The 16,188-nt window shown below is 43.6% G+C and overlaps 1 protein-coding gene across 1 annotated transcript in view; it reads left to right on the forward strand.

Annotated features, from left to right (window-relative positions):
• The first annotated feature begins 577 nt into the window (after positions 1 to 577).
• KIAA1210 (KIAA1210 ortholog) overlaps positions 578 to 16,188 on the forward strand; it is a 38,996-nt gene continuing 23,385 nt past the window's right edge. The window contains exons 1-4 of the mRNA XM_041000075.1: positions 578 to 638; positions 3,169 to 3,334; positions 12,645 to 12,771; positions 13,228 to 13,350. Coding sequence (XP_040856009.1) covers positions 578 to 638; positions 3,169 to 3,334; positions 12,645 to 12,771; positions 13,228 to 13,350 — 477 coding nt within the window. The remainder of the gene's footprint in view (positions 639 to 3,168; positions 3,335 to 12,644; positions 12,772 to 13,227; positions 13,351 to 16,188) is intronic.

Below are 16,188 nucleotides of genomic sequence, written 5' to 3' on the forward strand. Positions count from 1 at the left end.
CATGCAAGGCCTACACCCTCAAACAACTGGAAGTAACTACAGAAGATGAGATGAATTTACATCCTTCAGCAACCCTTAGACATAAGGGTCGAATGTCTCTGAGAGGAAAATAAAATCGGACAAGCAGGTAGCTAGCTTAGAGTCATGAATTGGAAGCCATATCTCCTCCATCCTACGTAATACTCTATGCCTACTTGTCAATCAAATGACCCTTCCGCCATGATGTGCTCCTTCTCACCCAGCACTTGGGAGTGGTATCATGTAACCACGCCTATTTTCAGGCTCATAAGAAACTGGGCAACAGGGGAGGAGCTCTTTCTTTCTCTTTCTCTCCCTCCAGAGAGTAGATTAAAGTAGAAATATGTCTCCTCCATTTTTCCCCTCCCTGCCCACTCCAGGCCTGAACACAGCCCAGGTATTGTCTGTGGTTTCCTTGCCTTTTAAATAAACTTTCCAAAAAAAAAAAAAAAAGCAAGGGAAGGATAAAGGAGAGGGTGAGTGAATGATTGTGTGATGCCCTGGATTACAAGTAGTGATCTTTTGTTTTCACTTTGCATTGTATTCCAGTGAGCTGATCATGGCTGAGTCAGTAAGTGAAGTTCCTGGCAATCTGGAAATGCTGGATCCCAGTGATGAGGGTAAGGAAAACCTGGATACCAAAAACTGGATGTGTCTACTGTGCTTAATCCCGAGGGGAAAGAATCTAGCCACAAGAAACGAGCTTTATAACAGACTTCTAATAGCATTAGACTTAATTAATTTTCACTCTTTAGTTCTCTAACCTTTTCTCTGCCATCTCTAAATCTGAAAATCAAGATTATCTGAGACCCTGCAATCTTCTTTGGAGATGGTCACCAGGTTCTACCAACAAAGGTGGAAAAAGTATTTCTACTTATTCAGGAAAAGTAATTAGAACAGAACAGACTGACAAATCCAACTTAAATTTCACTGTAGATAATAATAAAATTTAACAAGCATGGGGATTTGTAATTTGAGAAGTAGAAAAGAAGGGGTGTGGGAAAAACAAGATACCACCACAGGTTTCTGTTAAGTAAGATTCAATTATAGAAATTCTGTTTCACAAAACCTACTCAGATGTGTATTCATCACCTAAGTTGTGGTGCCATCTATGGGTTATATGTACTCATGAATGGAATAACAGAAGGAACACAAAAAAAGACCTTAAATGATGATAAGCTTGGGTCTGGTGTTGTGGCATAGTGGATAAAGCCACTGCCTGCAACAATGGCATCCCATATGGGCACCAATTCGTGTCCCAGCTGCTTCACTTTCCATCCAGCTCTATGCTTGTGGCCTGGGAAAGCAGCAGAGGATGGCTCAAGGCCTAGGCTCCTGAACCCATGTGGGAGACTTGGGAGAAGCTCCCAGTCCTGGCTTTGGGAGTGGCCTAGCTTCAGCCATTCATTGATAGCCATTTGGAGAATGAAACAGAAGATCTCTGTCTCTCCCTCTCTCTCTGTGTAACTCTTTCAACTAACTAAATAAATATTTAAAAATTGATGATAAGCTTTATTGACATACATGCACAATGAAAGCAGGGAACCATAAGACACAAAGTGAAGATTGAGTTTAAAGACAGAACTAATTGTGTCTTTAATCGTGTTGCTTTCGGATAAATTTTCTCCAGTAATGTATAATGCAGAAGACTTAATATAGAAGTGCACACACACACACACACACACACACACAGAGAGAGAGAGAGAGAGAGAGGTTCTTTGTGGCTGCCTGGATGCCTGACTCCACTGATGAGGTGACAGGGAATGCAGAGCCTGGTGGATCCCTCGGAACGAAGCTTGCCTCTTCTTCATCTGTGTTACAATGGTTTCGTATTGCATCTCAGAGAAAGAGATTAGGCTCTCCAAAGTTCTTAAAAAATGAAGGAATGAATGGATAAATGGCAGACCCAAATATCAAACCCACTAGCTTACTGCTTTTTAATTGAGTTAAAAAGATGCCTACAAAAGATGGCAACATAATACATTCTGAAGAAGGGTAGAGGTAAGGAAATGCCTTCTCTTTGTTCTCAACAACTTGTACGGGACTGGTGCTACAGCACAGCCAGTTAAGCCACATTTGTGATGTCAGCATCCTATATCAGTGCATTAGCTCAAGTCCCAGCTGCTTTATTTCTGATCTAGCTTCCTGTTAATGTGCCTGGGAAGCAGTGCGGGATGGCTCAAGTGCTTGAGCCCCTGCTGTCCACTCATGTGGGAAACTAGGATGAAGTTCCTAGCTCCTGCTCTTGGCTAAGCCAGACTTGGTTGCTATAGTCCTTTGAGAAGTGAGCCAGCAGATGGCAAATCTCTCACATTCTTCACTACTGCCTGACAATTGTTATAGATAAAGCATTATCATTCATCTGCATGTGCAGATAGCAGAAGCCCTGTAGCTAGTCCATGGAAACTGGCAAGAGTTAAACATTCACACACACACACTCTCTCTCTCTCTCTCACACACACACACGAACTCACACCTTGAAAAACCTATTAATATCTGATTTTGATATTGCATTTTGCAGAGTCAATTTCTTTGCCCAGGCAGCTTTTTCCTCCTTTCAACTAGCAGCCATCTCCTTTGCTCAACTGTCTCCTCACTGAAGTGTTCTCTGGTTGCACTGACCAACTACACTCAACTTTTAGATCTGCAGCCTTCTTGATTCAGGCAGGGCAATATAGACTACCACTTGGATTTCTAATGGTTCCTAAGTACTTTTCACACATGCAAGGCCAGAAATCCCGTTTATGTAATAACTCCAGTTGCTGGGTTGAGGTCAGGGGATACCAAGCACTACAGTGACTTGATAATAGGTTCACACCAATGAATTTCTTAGGACAAGAGAAGAGGTGTATGTCTCAATAGCTGAACTTGAAAGGCAAGTGAAAAGCCATGTCACTTTGGCCTAAAGAGAGGCTGCTCAGACTCGGCCTGGGCTTCTGCTTTCACCAGCAACTTGGGTGCTATGTGATTAAAGTTCCTAGGAGGGGAACAAAACAAATGGATTGTGCAGTGGGCACTGAGGGCAAGGACTGAGTTGTGCAGGGCATGTAGGCCCCACGGTCCCAGCTCCTGTCTAGAAAGATGCTGTACCGTCTCTGGTCTTCTTCCTCTCCTCCACACTCTGACTCACTCCCATTTTTTCACTTATAGGGAAGAAGAAATCCAAATTTAAAGTCTTGAAAAATTTATTTGGCAAAAAGAAGAAAAAAGATTCCGAAGATGGCCAGGGAGCAAAGATGCTGAAAACAAGCTCATCCAATAATACGAGCACCTCTTCTCTGGAACAGATCCAGGAAGGTGAACAAATTCATCCCAGGTAAGCTCAGACCTGACCTAGGTCCTCCTTTGGCAGCCAGATCACCAGTGGGCCTCGGGTCTTGGAGGTTCTTCACTTCCTTTCCGTGGAGGCTCAGCTTGCAGCCATTACCAGTACAGCTCTCTCTGGGAGCTTTGCTGTGCGTATACACATGTACATTGTCTGGGATGCATGGCTCAGTGGGTTTGAGGGTAGCAAATGTACACCTTGTCTTCCAACAGTGAAGAGGGTACAGATACACAAGGGAACGACTTTTTAAAAGTGATTTATTTAACTTTATTTGAAAGACAGGTTTATATGGAAAGAAGGAGAGACAGAGAGATCTATCTTCTGTTTCACTTCCTAAATGGCTGAAATGGCTGGAGCTGAGCTGACCTGAAGTCAGCAGCCAGGGGCTTCTTTTGGATCTCCTTTGTGGGTGCTGGGCCCCAAGGCTTTGAGTCATCTTATATTGCTCTCTTAGGCCATAAGCTGGGAGCTAGATAGGAAGTAGAGCATCTGGGACATGAACCAGTGTCCATATGGGATTTTGGCACTTGCAAGGTGAGGATTTAGCCATTGAGCCATCATGCTGGGCCTGGGAAACCCTTTTAATCACAGCTAAAATAACATGAGCTTTAGAACCTCCTGCTAGAGCTGGAGGCCTGTTTCATATGGGTGAGGATGGCTTTCATCATTCCAGAGGTGTGGTCTGCTTTCCATATACAGCCCCCAAAGTTCAAATATGGATAAGAGGAGCCAGTTCTGTAGTAACTGAAGCCTCAGATTGTAAAGCCATCTGGTTGAAGAGAGGGTATGTTTAAAATGTCTCTGTAACACTATAAACACACACACACACACACACACACACACGCAAGCAAATGACTCAGTTCCCTTCCTCTCTCCATCCCTTCACCCCAAGACACTGGGGTAACTGCCATGATTACCTATAGGAGGACTGGGAAGGAAGATTCATTCTGAGCCAATGGTGCTTTCTCTGTTCTAATTTTCACCTGTGCTGCCCCAATTTCCATGTCCTATTTGGTTCTTTCACCTTGACACCCAGTACTCCTGACTGTCCCTGGCTCAATTAGATGCCCCTCAAATTGAGCGAGTTCCATTTGGGCCTATTCTCCTGGACTTAAACTCCAGACTCATCTGGACTCTTCACAGAGCTTGTCATGGCTGCTGGCCATTCTCCCAAAGCTTTGTTCAGTGATAATGAGACAGTTAGCTGCCATGTCCAACTGCTCCCTTCAGACTTCCTGTAACAGAATGGCCTGGCAGTATACACAGTTGCTTTGAAAACACCTTAATGAGCATGTCCAGCATGAAGAATTTCAGATGGCCTCACTGTGGGGGGAGATGGTTTTTGGACAAAGGGGCTTACCTGATAGACTGTTGTCTTATTTTTTAAAGCTTTATTTTTATTGGATAGGCAGATTTACAGAGAGAAAAGGAGAGACACAGAAAGATCTTCCATCTGCTGGCTTACCCCAAAGTGGCTGCAATGGCTGGAGCTGAGCCAATCCAAAGCCAGGAGCCAGGAGCCAGGAGCCAGGAGCCAGGGAGCCAGGAGTCTACTCCAGGTCTTTTACGTGGGTACAGGGTCCCAAGGACATGGGCTGTACTCCACTGCCTCCCCAGGCTACAAACAGGGCGCTGAACCAGAAAGGGAGTAGTCAGAACATAAACTGGCACCCATATGGGATGCTGACACTTGTGGGCAGAGGATTAGTTAGTTCAGCCATCATACTGATCTTGCCTTATGCTTTAAGTAAGACTAGGACCAGCCATATGAAGAATCAGGGGCTGGGGTAAAGGAAGGGTATTCAGGTTTACTCTGCAATGTCTCTACACATTGATAAGGACTGTCTCCCACTGTGCTACCATTGTCCTATCTTATTTGTTCCTTCCAGTCCAAAATGGTCCATTCACTTTGATGGATTGCCCATGCATTGTGCACCTAAAAGAGTCAGAGAAAGCTAATACAGCATAAATTAATCAAAAGGATATGACTAAGGGGTTTGAGGATCACACCCTTTGCTTACCATGCTAAGGGAAGAACATGGGAGAACCACATGGGAGGTATAGATGAGGTTCAGCTTTTGTCACCCAGGTAATCAATCAACCTCAATTAGACATAGAGCCAGCCTTCCCCTGACTTATGAAATAGGACCGGTATCTATTTGTAAGACTATAATGAGCTGTATCTGACACAACAAGTAAATCTCATTCTTCATTTGATTTCTTAACAGATATGTGCTATAATGTACTTTATTGCTTTAATTAAAGCCAAGGTTGTACTTGGAATTTTGTTATTTTCTTTTTCTGTCTTTGCGTCCAGGCAGCAGATCAGTGAATACCAGATATGTTCTATGAACAAGCATTGCAATTTCTAACAAATTCAGGCACAACCAGTGCCAGTGTAATCCTTTGATCAAGGAAGACTTACACTGCACAGCCAGTTCCACAGCTGCAGTCTGGCTGATGCACAGTAGGGAAATAAGTTACGCTTTCAAGCCCACTCACAGCCCGAGCTGTTCCCTGTTTTTCTGTAGAAAGTGGAGAGGACAGGTAGCTGTAGGTGCTACAGTAATTCTGAGACTGAGTTGAGTTAATGGGTCATATATATGAAAATATGTGTGCATGATGGGCATTGGTGCGCATATGGAGATGTCTGGAAGAATCTTCAGTTATATGAAGGTACTTGAAAAAACTTAGGGAGGAATCCACTCTGTAGCATAGTGGGTAAAGCTGCTGCCTGCAGCACCAGCGTTTCCTGTAGCTGCCAGTTTGAGTCCAGGCTGCTCTGCTTCAGATCCAGCTCCCTGCTTAGAGCCTAGGAAAGCAGCAGAGAATGGCCCAAGTCCTTTGGTCCCTATACTCACATGTGAGACCCAAAGGAAGCTCCTGGCTCCTGGCTTTGAATAGCCGGGAAGTGATCCTCTGGGTGGAATCTTTCTCTCTCTCAACTCTCCCTATCTCCGTAACTCTGCCTTCAAGAAAATAATTAAATTCAGGGAAAACAGAATTAAAGAATACATTTATTTTCAATATCGTCTGTCCAGGAGGAGTTTATATGGATCTTCATATTAAGTTTTTGCGTGAATGCTATTCTAATAAAGCAGTGTGTGTTGCTTTTACTACCAGGGCCAGCTGGGTAGTGGCAGAGTTTAATGGGGCCAGGTGAGTAGGATTTTAACACACAATAGAAGACATTGGCCTGTTTTGCTATCCCACAAGCTACCTTAGAAGGGGATCCATTTTACATTCACAGGAGGAGGAGCATATGGGGGTTCCAATTTTTCTGAAACTCCGTCAAACCTGTTATTATCTGAATGTTTTATTACAGCCATTCTAGTGGGTGTGAAATAGCATCTCACCACAGTTTTTAATTACATTTTCCCATTAGCAAGCAATGTTGAAATGTTCCCATGTGCTTGTTGGCCATTTTTCTACCTTTCCCCCTTTTTATGATAGCTATTCAGACCTTTCTTTTTTTCATTTTAAATTGGATCATCTTTTTTATTTATTGAATTTCTTAAGAATTCATAAGAGTTCCTTATATATGCTAACTGGTCATTTCTATAGTTTTGATAAATATCTATTTAGTCCCTTTTCTCATCTTTAAGTTGGATTGTCTTGCTATTCAATGTCTTAAGAATTAGTAAGAGTTCTTTACATGTGTGAGATGACATTACGTTAAGTGAAATAAGTCAGACACACAGCCAATGGACATTGAAAAGGTTCGCTCATCCTTGGTTTGGCAAGATTGACAACATTTCAGAACTATCAAAAGTATCTGTGCAGAACCCTCGAAGTGTGCGCCACATTTGAGACCCTGCGTTAATATAGGGTGGCCATTCTCCATCCCTGGGTATTAGGGTGGTTGGGAAGCTGGGTATGGCTTCTCCTCTTACCCCACCCCAACCCCAGAGACAGGAAGGAGAAAAAGAAAATTTGGAAACGATGATCACACCCACTTTTCCCTAACCCTTGATCCGTCCCACTCTGATCAACTATATTATTATCATCATCTAAAAAAAAAAAAGAAGAAGAAAGAAAGAAAGAAATGAAACACAGAAAGACAAATGCCCCTGACATAAAGTGTCAACTACTAGGGGCCTGGAGGGAATTTCAATGCAAAAAAAGGACAAGTTGAGTGTGGTTTATGGATAGAGACAAATATCCCAATATAAAATGTCAGTAGGGGAAGCTGGTGTGAGGTATTTGAGAACTCTTGGCACAGCTGTACAATTTTTGTTTTATAAATGTAAAGATATTCTTAAAGAGTTTTTTAAAATGCAAAAGCAAATCTTGTATCATACTATAATGGTAAATGTATTATCCTATTATTTGCATTGGTTTTATTTTCTTGATGTAGCCTTTGAATTACAGGCATTTTTAATTTTGCTAACATGCATTTACCTATTTTTTTGTGACTTGATTTTGGGTTGTTATAGCTAAGAATCCATTGCAAATCCAAGGTCTGAAGATTGGTCCCTTATATTTTAAATGCTTAATCCATTTTCCAGTTGATTTTTGTATATTTGGCATAAGATAGGGTCCAATCTCTTGCCCAGGTGGATGTACAGCTGCCCCAGAAGCATTGGTTTGGAAAGCCTATTTATTCTCCCCTGAGTGGTTTCGGCACCTTTATTGCTCATCAGTTATTTATATAGGTCTGTTTCTGGTCTTTTAACTTTGTTCTGTTTGTCTACTTGAGTATATTTATGTTAGCATTACACTACCTTAACTACTTTAGCTTTGTAGTAAGTTTTGAAATCAGGAAGCTTTGTAGTAGGATGCTTGGACAGACAGGTGGAACACATCAAGGCTCTTTAACAGTTTAGCAGTTTTCACACTGACAGACCCAGAAGAGAATTCTTTGTTCAAATTCTGGACCCTGAGCAAAACAGGGCATTGCTTCATACACCCTAATGCAAACTACTTGAAGCTTCCTACTGCATATTCAGGTTTGTAACTTGGGTTGAATAGCTTAATGCCATAGGACTGCCCACACAACCCTTACATAAGGTCACACCTGCATGTCCCAAATCTCTGCTGCTGATCTAACAGCATTTCTTTAGCTGACCTGGTTGCATTGTGGTATTTGCCAAAAAGCCTCCTCCTTCATCCTCTCTTCTCAGAAGGGCTCTGCTTAAAAACCTCTACGATTTTTGCCTTGAGTCCATTTTTTTTCCTACCTCAAGGGTCAGGGGAGTGCTCCCTGGGGATCCTGGCCATAGTATGAGTTCTCCAAGTTAATGTCTCATTTTCAAGATGGTTGTGGCTAGTCACAGTCCCTTCTATTTCACTGTGAATCTTAGGATCAACTTATCTGGGTACAATGGAACATGGCAGCTGAAATTTCCAGAGGTAGCATTAAGTCTCTACATAAATCTGTGGAGTATTGCTGCTTTGACAAGATGAAGTCTTTCATGACTGTGGATGGCCCTCCATTTATTTAGGCCTTCTTTAATTTTTTTCAGTGATTTAAACAAATATATAACTTTTATATTACACTGTTCATAAATCTTGTCTTAAATTTGTTCCTAAGTATTTTGTTCTTTTTATATTAGTATAATTGAAAGTATTTTCTTGATTGTACTTCCAGGTTCTTTATCACAAACATGTAGAAATACAGTTTTGTATATTGGTGGTGTATACTGAAAATGAGCAGAATTTGTCTATTCCAGTAGATTTTGAAAGGTTTATTTATTTATTTTCATGTGATTTAAGGTGGCAGGAGAGGAGGAGCAAGAGAGTTCTTCCATCTTCTGATTCATTTTCCAAATGTCAGCAGTCAGGGCTGGGCTGGACTAAAGGCAGGAGCTCATAATTCAACCCATGTGGATGACAGAAAATCAAGTACTAGATCCATCACCTGATGCCTTCCAGGATGCACATTAGCAGGAAATAAATTAGAAGTACAGGAGCTGAGACTAGAAGCCAGCCATTCTGGGCCCGGTACAGTAGCCTAGAGGCTAAATCTTCACTTTGCAACTGCCGGGATCCCATACTGGTGCTGGTTCATATCCTAGCTGCTCTACTTCCCTTCCAGTTTCTTGTTTGTGGCCTGGGAGCCACTTGGGGAGTGAATCAACAGATAGAAGATCGTCTTCTCTGTCTCTCCTCATCTCTGTATATCTGGCTTTCCAATAAAAATAAAATAAATATTTTTTTTTTTAAAAAAGAAACAGAGCAGTAGGGATTGGATCTCAGTAACACTGTTTTTTATATGTAATTGTTTTAATTTTTGTAATGATTACATGGCTGATCAGGGTAAGAAGGATCAAGGATTAAGGAAAAGTGGGTGAACTCATTGTTTCTAAATTTGCTATTCTTTTTGTTTCTGGGGGAAGGGGAGAAATAAAGCGGGAATCCACACCTGACATTTCCAAATGTCCCAGTACCCAGGGATGGGGAACCATCACCTGATATCAAACCAGGGTCCCGATGTGTGCATATTCTGAGGATTCTGCCCAAGTGATTTAATAGTTCTGAAATGCTGTCAGTTTTGCTGATCCAAGGATGATGCAGCCCTCCCAATGTCCATTGGCTGACATGGTCAACCTCGAATCTCCATTCACTGAGATTTTTTTGTTGTCATAGCTTTGCTGAGGTAGTTGTCCAATTGTTCTGTTATCCTTCTGCTATGGTACCAAATGAACCACCATATTCTCCATTTGCATCAGGGTCTGTGTCTACTACTCCGCCTTTTTCACTAAGGAGGACATGCTCTTGTAGACGAGCCCAAGGACCTGGGCCAAGCAACACAAATCCCACCAGATCCCCCACCCCTGATGCTCATGAACCTGGCACCCATGTTGCAAGTGGGCCAAGAGACCCAGGCCAGGCCATCCAAGCTCCTCCAGATCCCCCATCCCCGGGGCTCACGAACCCAGCACCCACCACACAGGTGGGCCCCAGGACCCAGGCCAAGCTATATGAGTCCCCTATATGAGCCCCCAGGGCTCACAAACCCAGTCCCATCTAGTATACAGGCTCCAGGACACAGTCCAGGCAACCCAGGCCACACCAGATTTCCCACCCTTGGGATTCATGAATCCGGCACCCACTGATCCCAGGCTGGCATACCACACCTCACCTCAGGATCCATAATCATTTTGCACAGCCTGGCCCAGTCTAGCCTGCCCCCTGTTCCAGTTCCTGCTGGTGGGTACTGCAGCCCCATTGAGTCCAGCCTGATGGTTATCCTGGCCCTAATGTGAGCTGGCTGGTTTTGCGACCTGATCTGGCTCCTGCTGCACCTTTTCTTGGTTCTTAGATCTGCCAGTGGGTGTTATGAACTGGCCCAGACTGGTCTGTCCCCAGACCTGATCCACATGTATGCCGGCAGCTACTGTAACCTGGCATGGTCTGGGCTGTTCCTTGCCTTGATTCTTGTGCTTACCTGCAGGGACTATATCCTGATGAAGGAGTTTCCCAAGCTCCTCTCTCAGGTCTCTTCCCTGTGGCAGATCTTGCACACACCAGTGGGTCCTTGGCCTAGGTTGACTTTGTCCACCTCTTGTCCTTGTTCAACTGACCCACACCCATTCTGGTTCTTACTGTTAGGTGTTGCAGCCCAGCCACACCTGGTCCATGCCCATGCACAGCTTTTGTGTGGTTCAGTAGGAGTCAAGACCTAGACCAGCCTGTTCTACACCCAACCTGGCTCTCACAAGTACCAGTGGGTGCTGGAGTCTAGCTCAATCTGTTGCTCAGTCCATACCTGTGCCAGGGGAGGCTATAGCCATGTCCATCCCAGCCTGCTGTCCCCAATCCTGCTCTCGTCCTCACCAGTGGAAACCCCAACCCAGCTAGGGCATCCCCTTTGCTCCCCAGCCAGGCCTGTTCCCATCTGCTGCTCTTGAGCATGCCAGCAGAGATTGCAGTTCCACAGGGGTGAGTCCACATATCCCCCACAGATTCTGCTTTCAGACCCACTTCTGCCATGGCCCATCCTAACATCACCAGTCCCTTGTTTTGACTCTCACTGGTAGGCCCCAGCCTTGGCTTTAGTGTGTGCAATTGGATGGTGCTTGGTGCTGGTCAATGTTAACTACCCCAGCTCGGGTATCCCATTTGTGCTTACACTTTAATCTGACCTTTAAAGGCCCTTTTGTTCACCCCTACAAGCCATTGGGTCTCAGCCCCTTAGTTATATGCACATGCTGTGGCCTTATCCACAAAAGTCCCTCAGCTATAATTCCTCACCTGGGCATAAACACAGGTCATCACTCACTACTACCTGTGTGATCTCCCTGTGCCCTTGCAAATCCAAACCCCCAAGCTTTCCCCACCCCAAGCATGCCACTGGGCAGCCAAAGGGCTTCACCCAATGCTTTTTGGATCATGGGCCGCCCAACCCCTCCAACAGGAAGCCACATGGCCTCCTATGCTGGTCAAAAAGCTTCCAGGCCAGGGAGAACCCAAAAGCCTCCTGAGCCTCCCTTTCCTCAAGGAGCCATTTTGCTCATCTGTCCAGACCTGTGCCAGTTAGAAAGCCTCCAGGCCAGGGAAAACTCAAAGGCCCACGAAGAGCTCCCCTACCCCAGGGAGCCATGTGACCCAGCTGAATGCACCTGTGCTGCTTCAATACTGTTTTGTTGTTTTGCTTTGTTTTAAATAATGCCCATTGAAACACAGAAGTATATAAAGTAGAAAATTCAGCTCTCCCTCCTATCTCTGGTGCTATTCTTCAGAGGCAGCTATCACTAACAATTTTTTAAAAAGATTTATTTTTATTATTTTTTTATTGGAAAGGCGGATGTACAGAGAGGAGAGACAGAGAGGAAGATCTTCCGTCCGATGATTCACTCCCCAAGTGAACGCAACAGGTCGATACTATGCCGATCCGAAGCCAGGAGCCTCTTCCGGGTCTCCCACGCGGGTGCAGGTTCCCAAAGCTTTGGGCCGTCCTCGACTGCTTTCCCAGGCCACAGGCAGGGAGCTGGAAGGGAAGCGGGGCTGCCGGGATTAGAACCGGCGCCCATATGGGATCCCGGGCGTGCAAGGCGAGGACCTTTAACCACTTGCGCCACCGCGCCGGGCCCTATCACTAACAATTTGATATCTATCCTTCTGTATTATCCTTGGAACATAAACTATATGTGGATGTTATATATGCATGTATAAGTTCATTGGGGCCATGCTATTTCTATTTTTCACATCATTTCTCATGGTCAGCCTTCTGTGTCAGCACATAGACATCCCCACCTTCCTATTGAACTATGTGACAGGCTGTGTCATGAATATATATGTGTCTTTAGTTTCTGCGACTCCTGGATTGCTTTTACAAGATGTCTTCTTTCTTGGGCAGGGCCAAGAGCAGCATGGGCAACAAAGCCATATCTCATGACAGCATCTTCTTATTGGATCCAGACTCTGAGAGGGCAGCAAGTAAGATGCTCTCACACCTGGAGCCTCAGAGAGAGACACTTCTCCAGGTAAGAGTACTCGAAACTGACATGCCTGGCTGGAAGACTGCTCTTCTGTTCCTCCTGCCCTTCTGTGAACCAAAAAGGAGAGCAGAATTCACTCCTGCTTTGCAGCTGATTCCACCAGACAGAGCTATTGTAGGTATTAAATGAGAAAATACATATCTAGCTACATACTTAAATAATAAGATATACATGTATATATGTATAGATGGATATGTTTTCTCTCCTGTACATATTTGTACTTATATACACACATATATATGTTTATATAAGATATGTAGATAGATAGATAGATAGATAGATAGATATCATGCATACCTATTCCCTGGCACACAGTGTTGGTCAGTATGACCATATTCACTTCTCTAAACATATCTCAAGAATAATCATTTTGGTAATGACATCCATTGTTTATGTGCTGGCAAATCAGCTGCCAAAGTCTTTTATCTTTCTCTTCCATAGAGATCTCATGTTTACAGAACTCTCCCTAGAACTGGCACTAGCGTATGGGGAGCTATGTCTGGATCTGACCTTGGACCTGTTTCTCGACCTGGAATCTGGGTGAAAAGCTCCAGGGCTGCTGAGGTAACAGAATGCAATTGGTCAGAATCTGGGCAGTGGAATCAGACAAATCTGTGTTTGAAATCTCATTCTATCTGTTACTGGCTGTGTGACCCTTAGTTAATTGCCTCACCTATCTGAGCTTTTCTTTTTTATAATCGGCAATAAATATAATAAGATTTGTCTTGAGATGTTGCTTGTGGGACTCAAATGAAGATTCAGAGAGGGTAAGGAAATTACTCAGACCCACTGAAGTTGTGAGTTGCACATTTGGAAGTCTCACCCAGATATATTGATGTCTAAAGCCATGGTCTTTCCACCATCCTGTCTCTAAGATGCTCAGCTTCTTTTAGCAGTCTGGATTTCTCTGTACCTTAGCTCCATACAAGGTAGCCGGTCCATAGGATTATCTCTTACTTCCAGCAAGCTCTCAGTTGATGGGAATTCTGTGGTGCTCCAGCTGCGTCACCTGGAGCTCTGATAGACGAGGTCTCTGGGGGAGCGCAATATACTGCCTGGGAGAAACCCTGTAGCAGCAGCACTGTACACAAAGAGCCTGTATCAATAGGAAGGCAACACAAAGACAAGCCACTTCCCCACTGGGAGAACTAATCATTTTTAAATATTTTTTTAATTTGAAAGGCAGAATTAGAGAGAGAAAGTAGAAGAGACAGAGAGATAGAAAGAGGTATTCCAATTGCTGGTTCACTTTGGAAACAGCTGCAACAGCCAGAACTGAGCTAATCTAACAGCAGGAGCTAAGAGCTGTTTCTGGGTCTCCAATGTGGATGCAAGGGCCCAGGAACTTGGGCCATCCTCAGCTGCTTTTCCAGGCAATTAGCAGGGAGCTGGATCAGAAATGGAGTACCTGGGATTTGAACCAGTGCCCACATTGATGATGGTGCTTACAGGAGAATGATTAGCCTACTATGCCACTGCACCAGCCCTCATCATTATTTTTAATGCAGTTCCTTACATTTTAAATATCAGTTTTTATTGAGAGATGATTTGTATTCCATCTAATCGGTCACTTTTCAAATTCTGAGAGATTTTGATATATGCTTGCAGTGTGAAATCACCACTACAGTCATGACACAAGAAACTGCCGTAACCCCTCAGATATCTCTCATGGCCGTTTGTAGTCAGTTCCCTCTTCCTGTCTTGGCCCCTGGCAGCCATTGATCTGACTTTTTCTATTTTAATAAAAATTTTCAACATTTTGATCATATTCACATCGTATGGAAACATTATGTAACATAAGCAATTACCTTCCTTGAAAGCAAGGATATTAATATCACACTAGTAGGAAATTCATGACAAGGATTATAAAGTGAGGGAAAAAGGCTGTGCTGTTATATGAGAGGTATAATTCCGTGTTAACATTTATAAAATATCCAAGTACCACGTAACATGGCATCCACACATTTTTATACTGTATATACACACATTTTTATTGACTTACACTTATGAGAGAAAACACGTAGTATTTGTCTTTCTATGTCTGTCGTATTTTAAGTATCATCCAGTTCACCAATTTTTGTTGCAAATGCCAGGATTCCATTCTTTTTTATAGCTGAGTAATATTCTGTCATGTTTATATGCCACATTCTCTTTACCCAGTCATCAGTTGACAGGCATCTAGGTTAACATCAGGCCTTTGGATTGAACTGCAATAAACATGGGAGTACAGGTGTGTCTTTGATATGCTGACTTCATTTCCTTTGGATATATTCTCAGAAATTGGGATAGCTGAGTCATATGGTACCTCAATTTTTAATTTTTTAAGGAATCCCCATACTGTCCCCAACATTGTATGACAATTTCATTTGGCCATCAGGGAAATGCAAATGAAACTACAATGAGGTATCATTTCACTCCAGTTGGAATGGCTATTATTAGCCAAAGTCAAAAAAGAGCAAATGTTTGTCAGGATCAAAAGATCTCAAATGGCAAATGAGGCTTGTCTCTGACATGTGTGCCTAAGACTCCAGATGTCTCACTCTGCTTTCTGCAGATGTGTGGACATTCTACATCATTCATGAAAGATAGAGAACACAGCAAGACAGTGGTCAATGATGCTGACCTCGTGGTTGTACCGCAGCCTCCTAGGTCAGCGGATTGTTGCTCTGTGCTTTTCAGCCCTCAGTTTTCAACATTAGTATCAGCTTTCATGTGCTTTATGGCCACACTCATGTGCACAGTGAGGCGCCACATGGCTACTGCTCATGTTAGGAAAAAGGAAACCTGCTGACTTCTTTTCTTCTCTCAGAATCCCAGAAACAGATTCTTAAAACAGAGACATTCCATTTTTAGATGTGTGTGTGTATGTGTGTCTGTGTGTGTGTGTGTGTGTGTGTGAGAGAGAGAGAGAGAGAGAGAGAGAGAGAGAGAGAGAGAGACTGAAGGAAACAATTCCAGGGACATTAATTTTCACATTGAAGAAGGTGATGAAAGCTATAGTAGCCCTTCGGTCAGTTTCCTTACATATTTGATTTGGGCCTGCACTTCACAACTTTGGCCTGATCCCTGGGAAACAGGACCGAAGACAACACAATGTGTGAATAAGACCTGGATCATTCATTACCCACCAGGTTGACAAGTCCCTGTAAGTACCAAGCTGACAGCTCCCAGTATTGCACTAAGGCAAGGGTGCTATTGCAGGCATTTGGCATTTTCCTCTCCCTCTCTTTCTCATTCTACCTTTCTTCTTCTTTTATTAAAACAATTGAATTCAGTTATTTAAGAAAGAGAGTGGCTGGCACTATGGCTTAGTGTGTTAAGCCTCCACCCGCAGTGCCAGCATCCCATATGGGTGCTGGTTAGTGTCCTGGCTACTCTACTTCCCATGCACCCCACTGCTGT

Source organism: Ochotona curzoniae, unplaced genomic scaffold (genome assembly GCF_017591425.1).
Source record: "Ochotona curzoniae isolate NIBS_2020 unplaced genomic scaffold, NIBS_Ocur_1.0 scaffold_1852, whole genome shotgun sequence".
In the NCBI taxonomy this organism is placed as follows: domain Eukaryota; kingdom Metazoa; phylum Chordata; class Mammalia; order Lagomorpha; family Ochotonidae; genus Ochotona; species Ochotona curzoniae.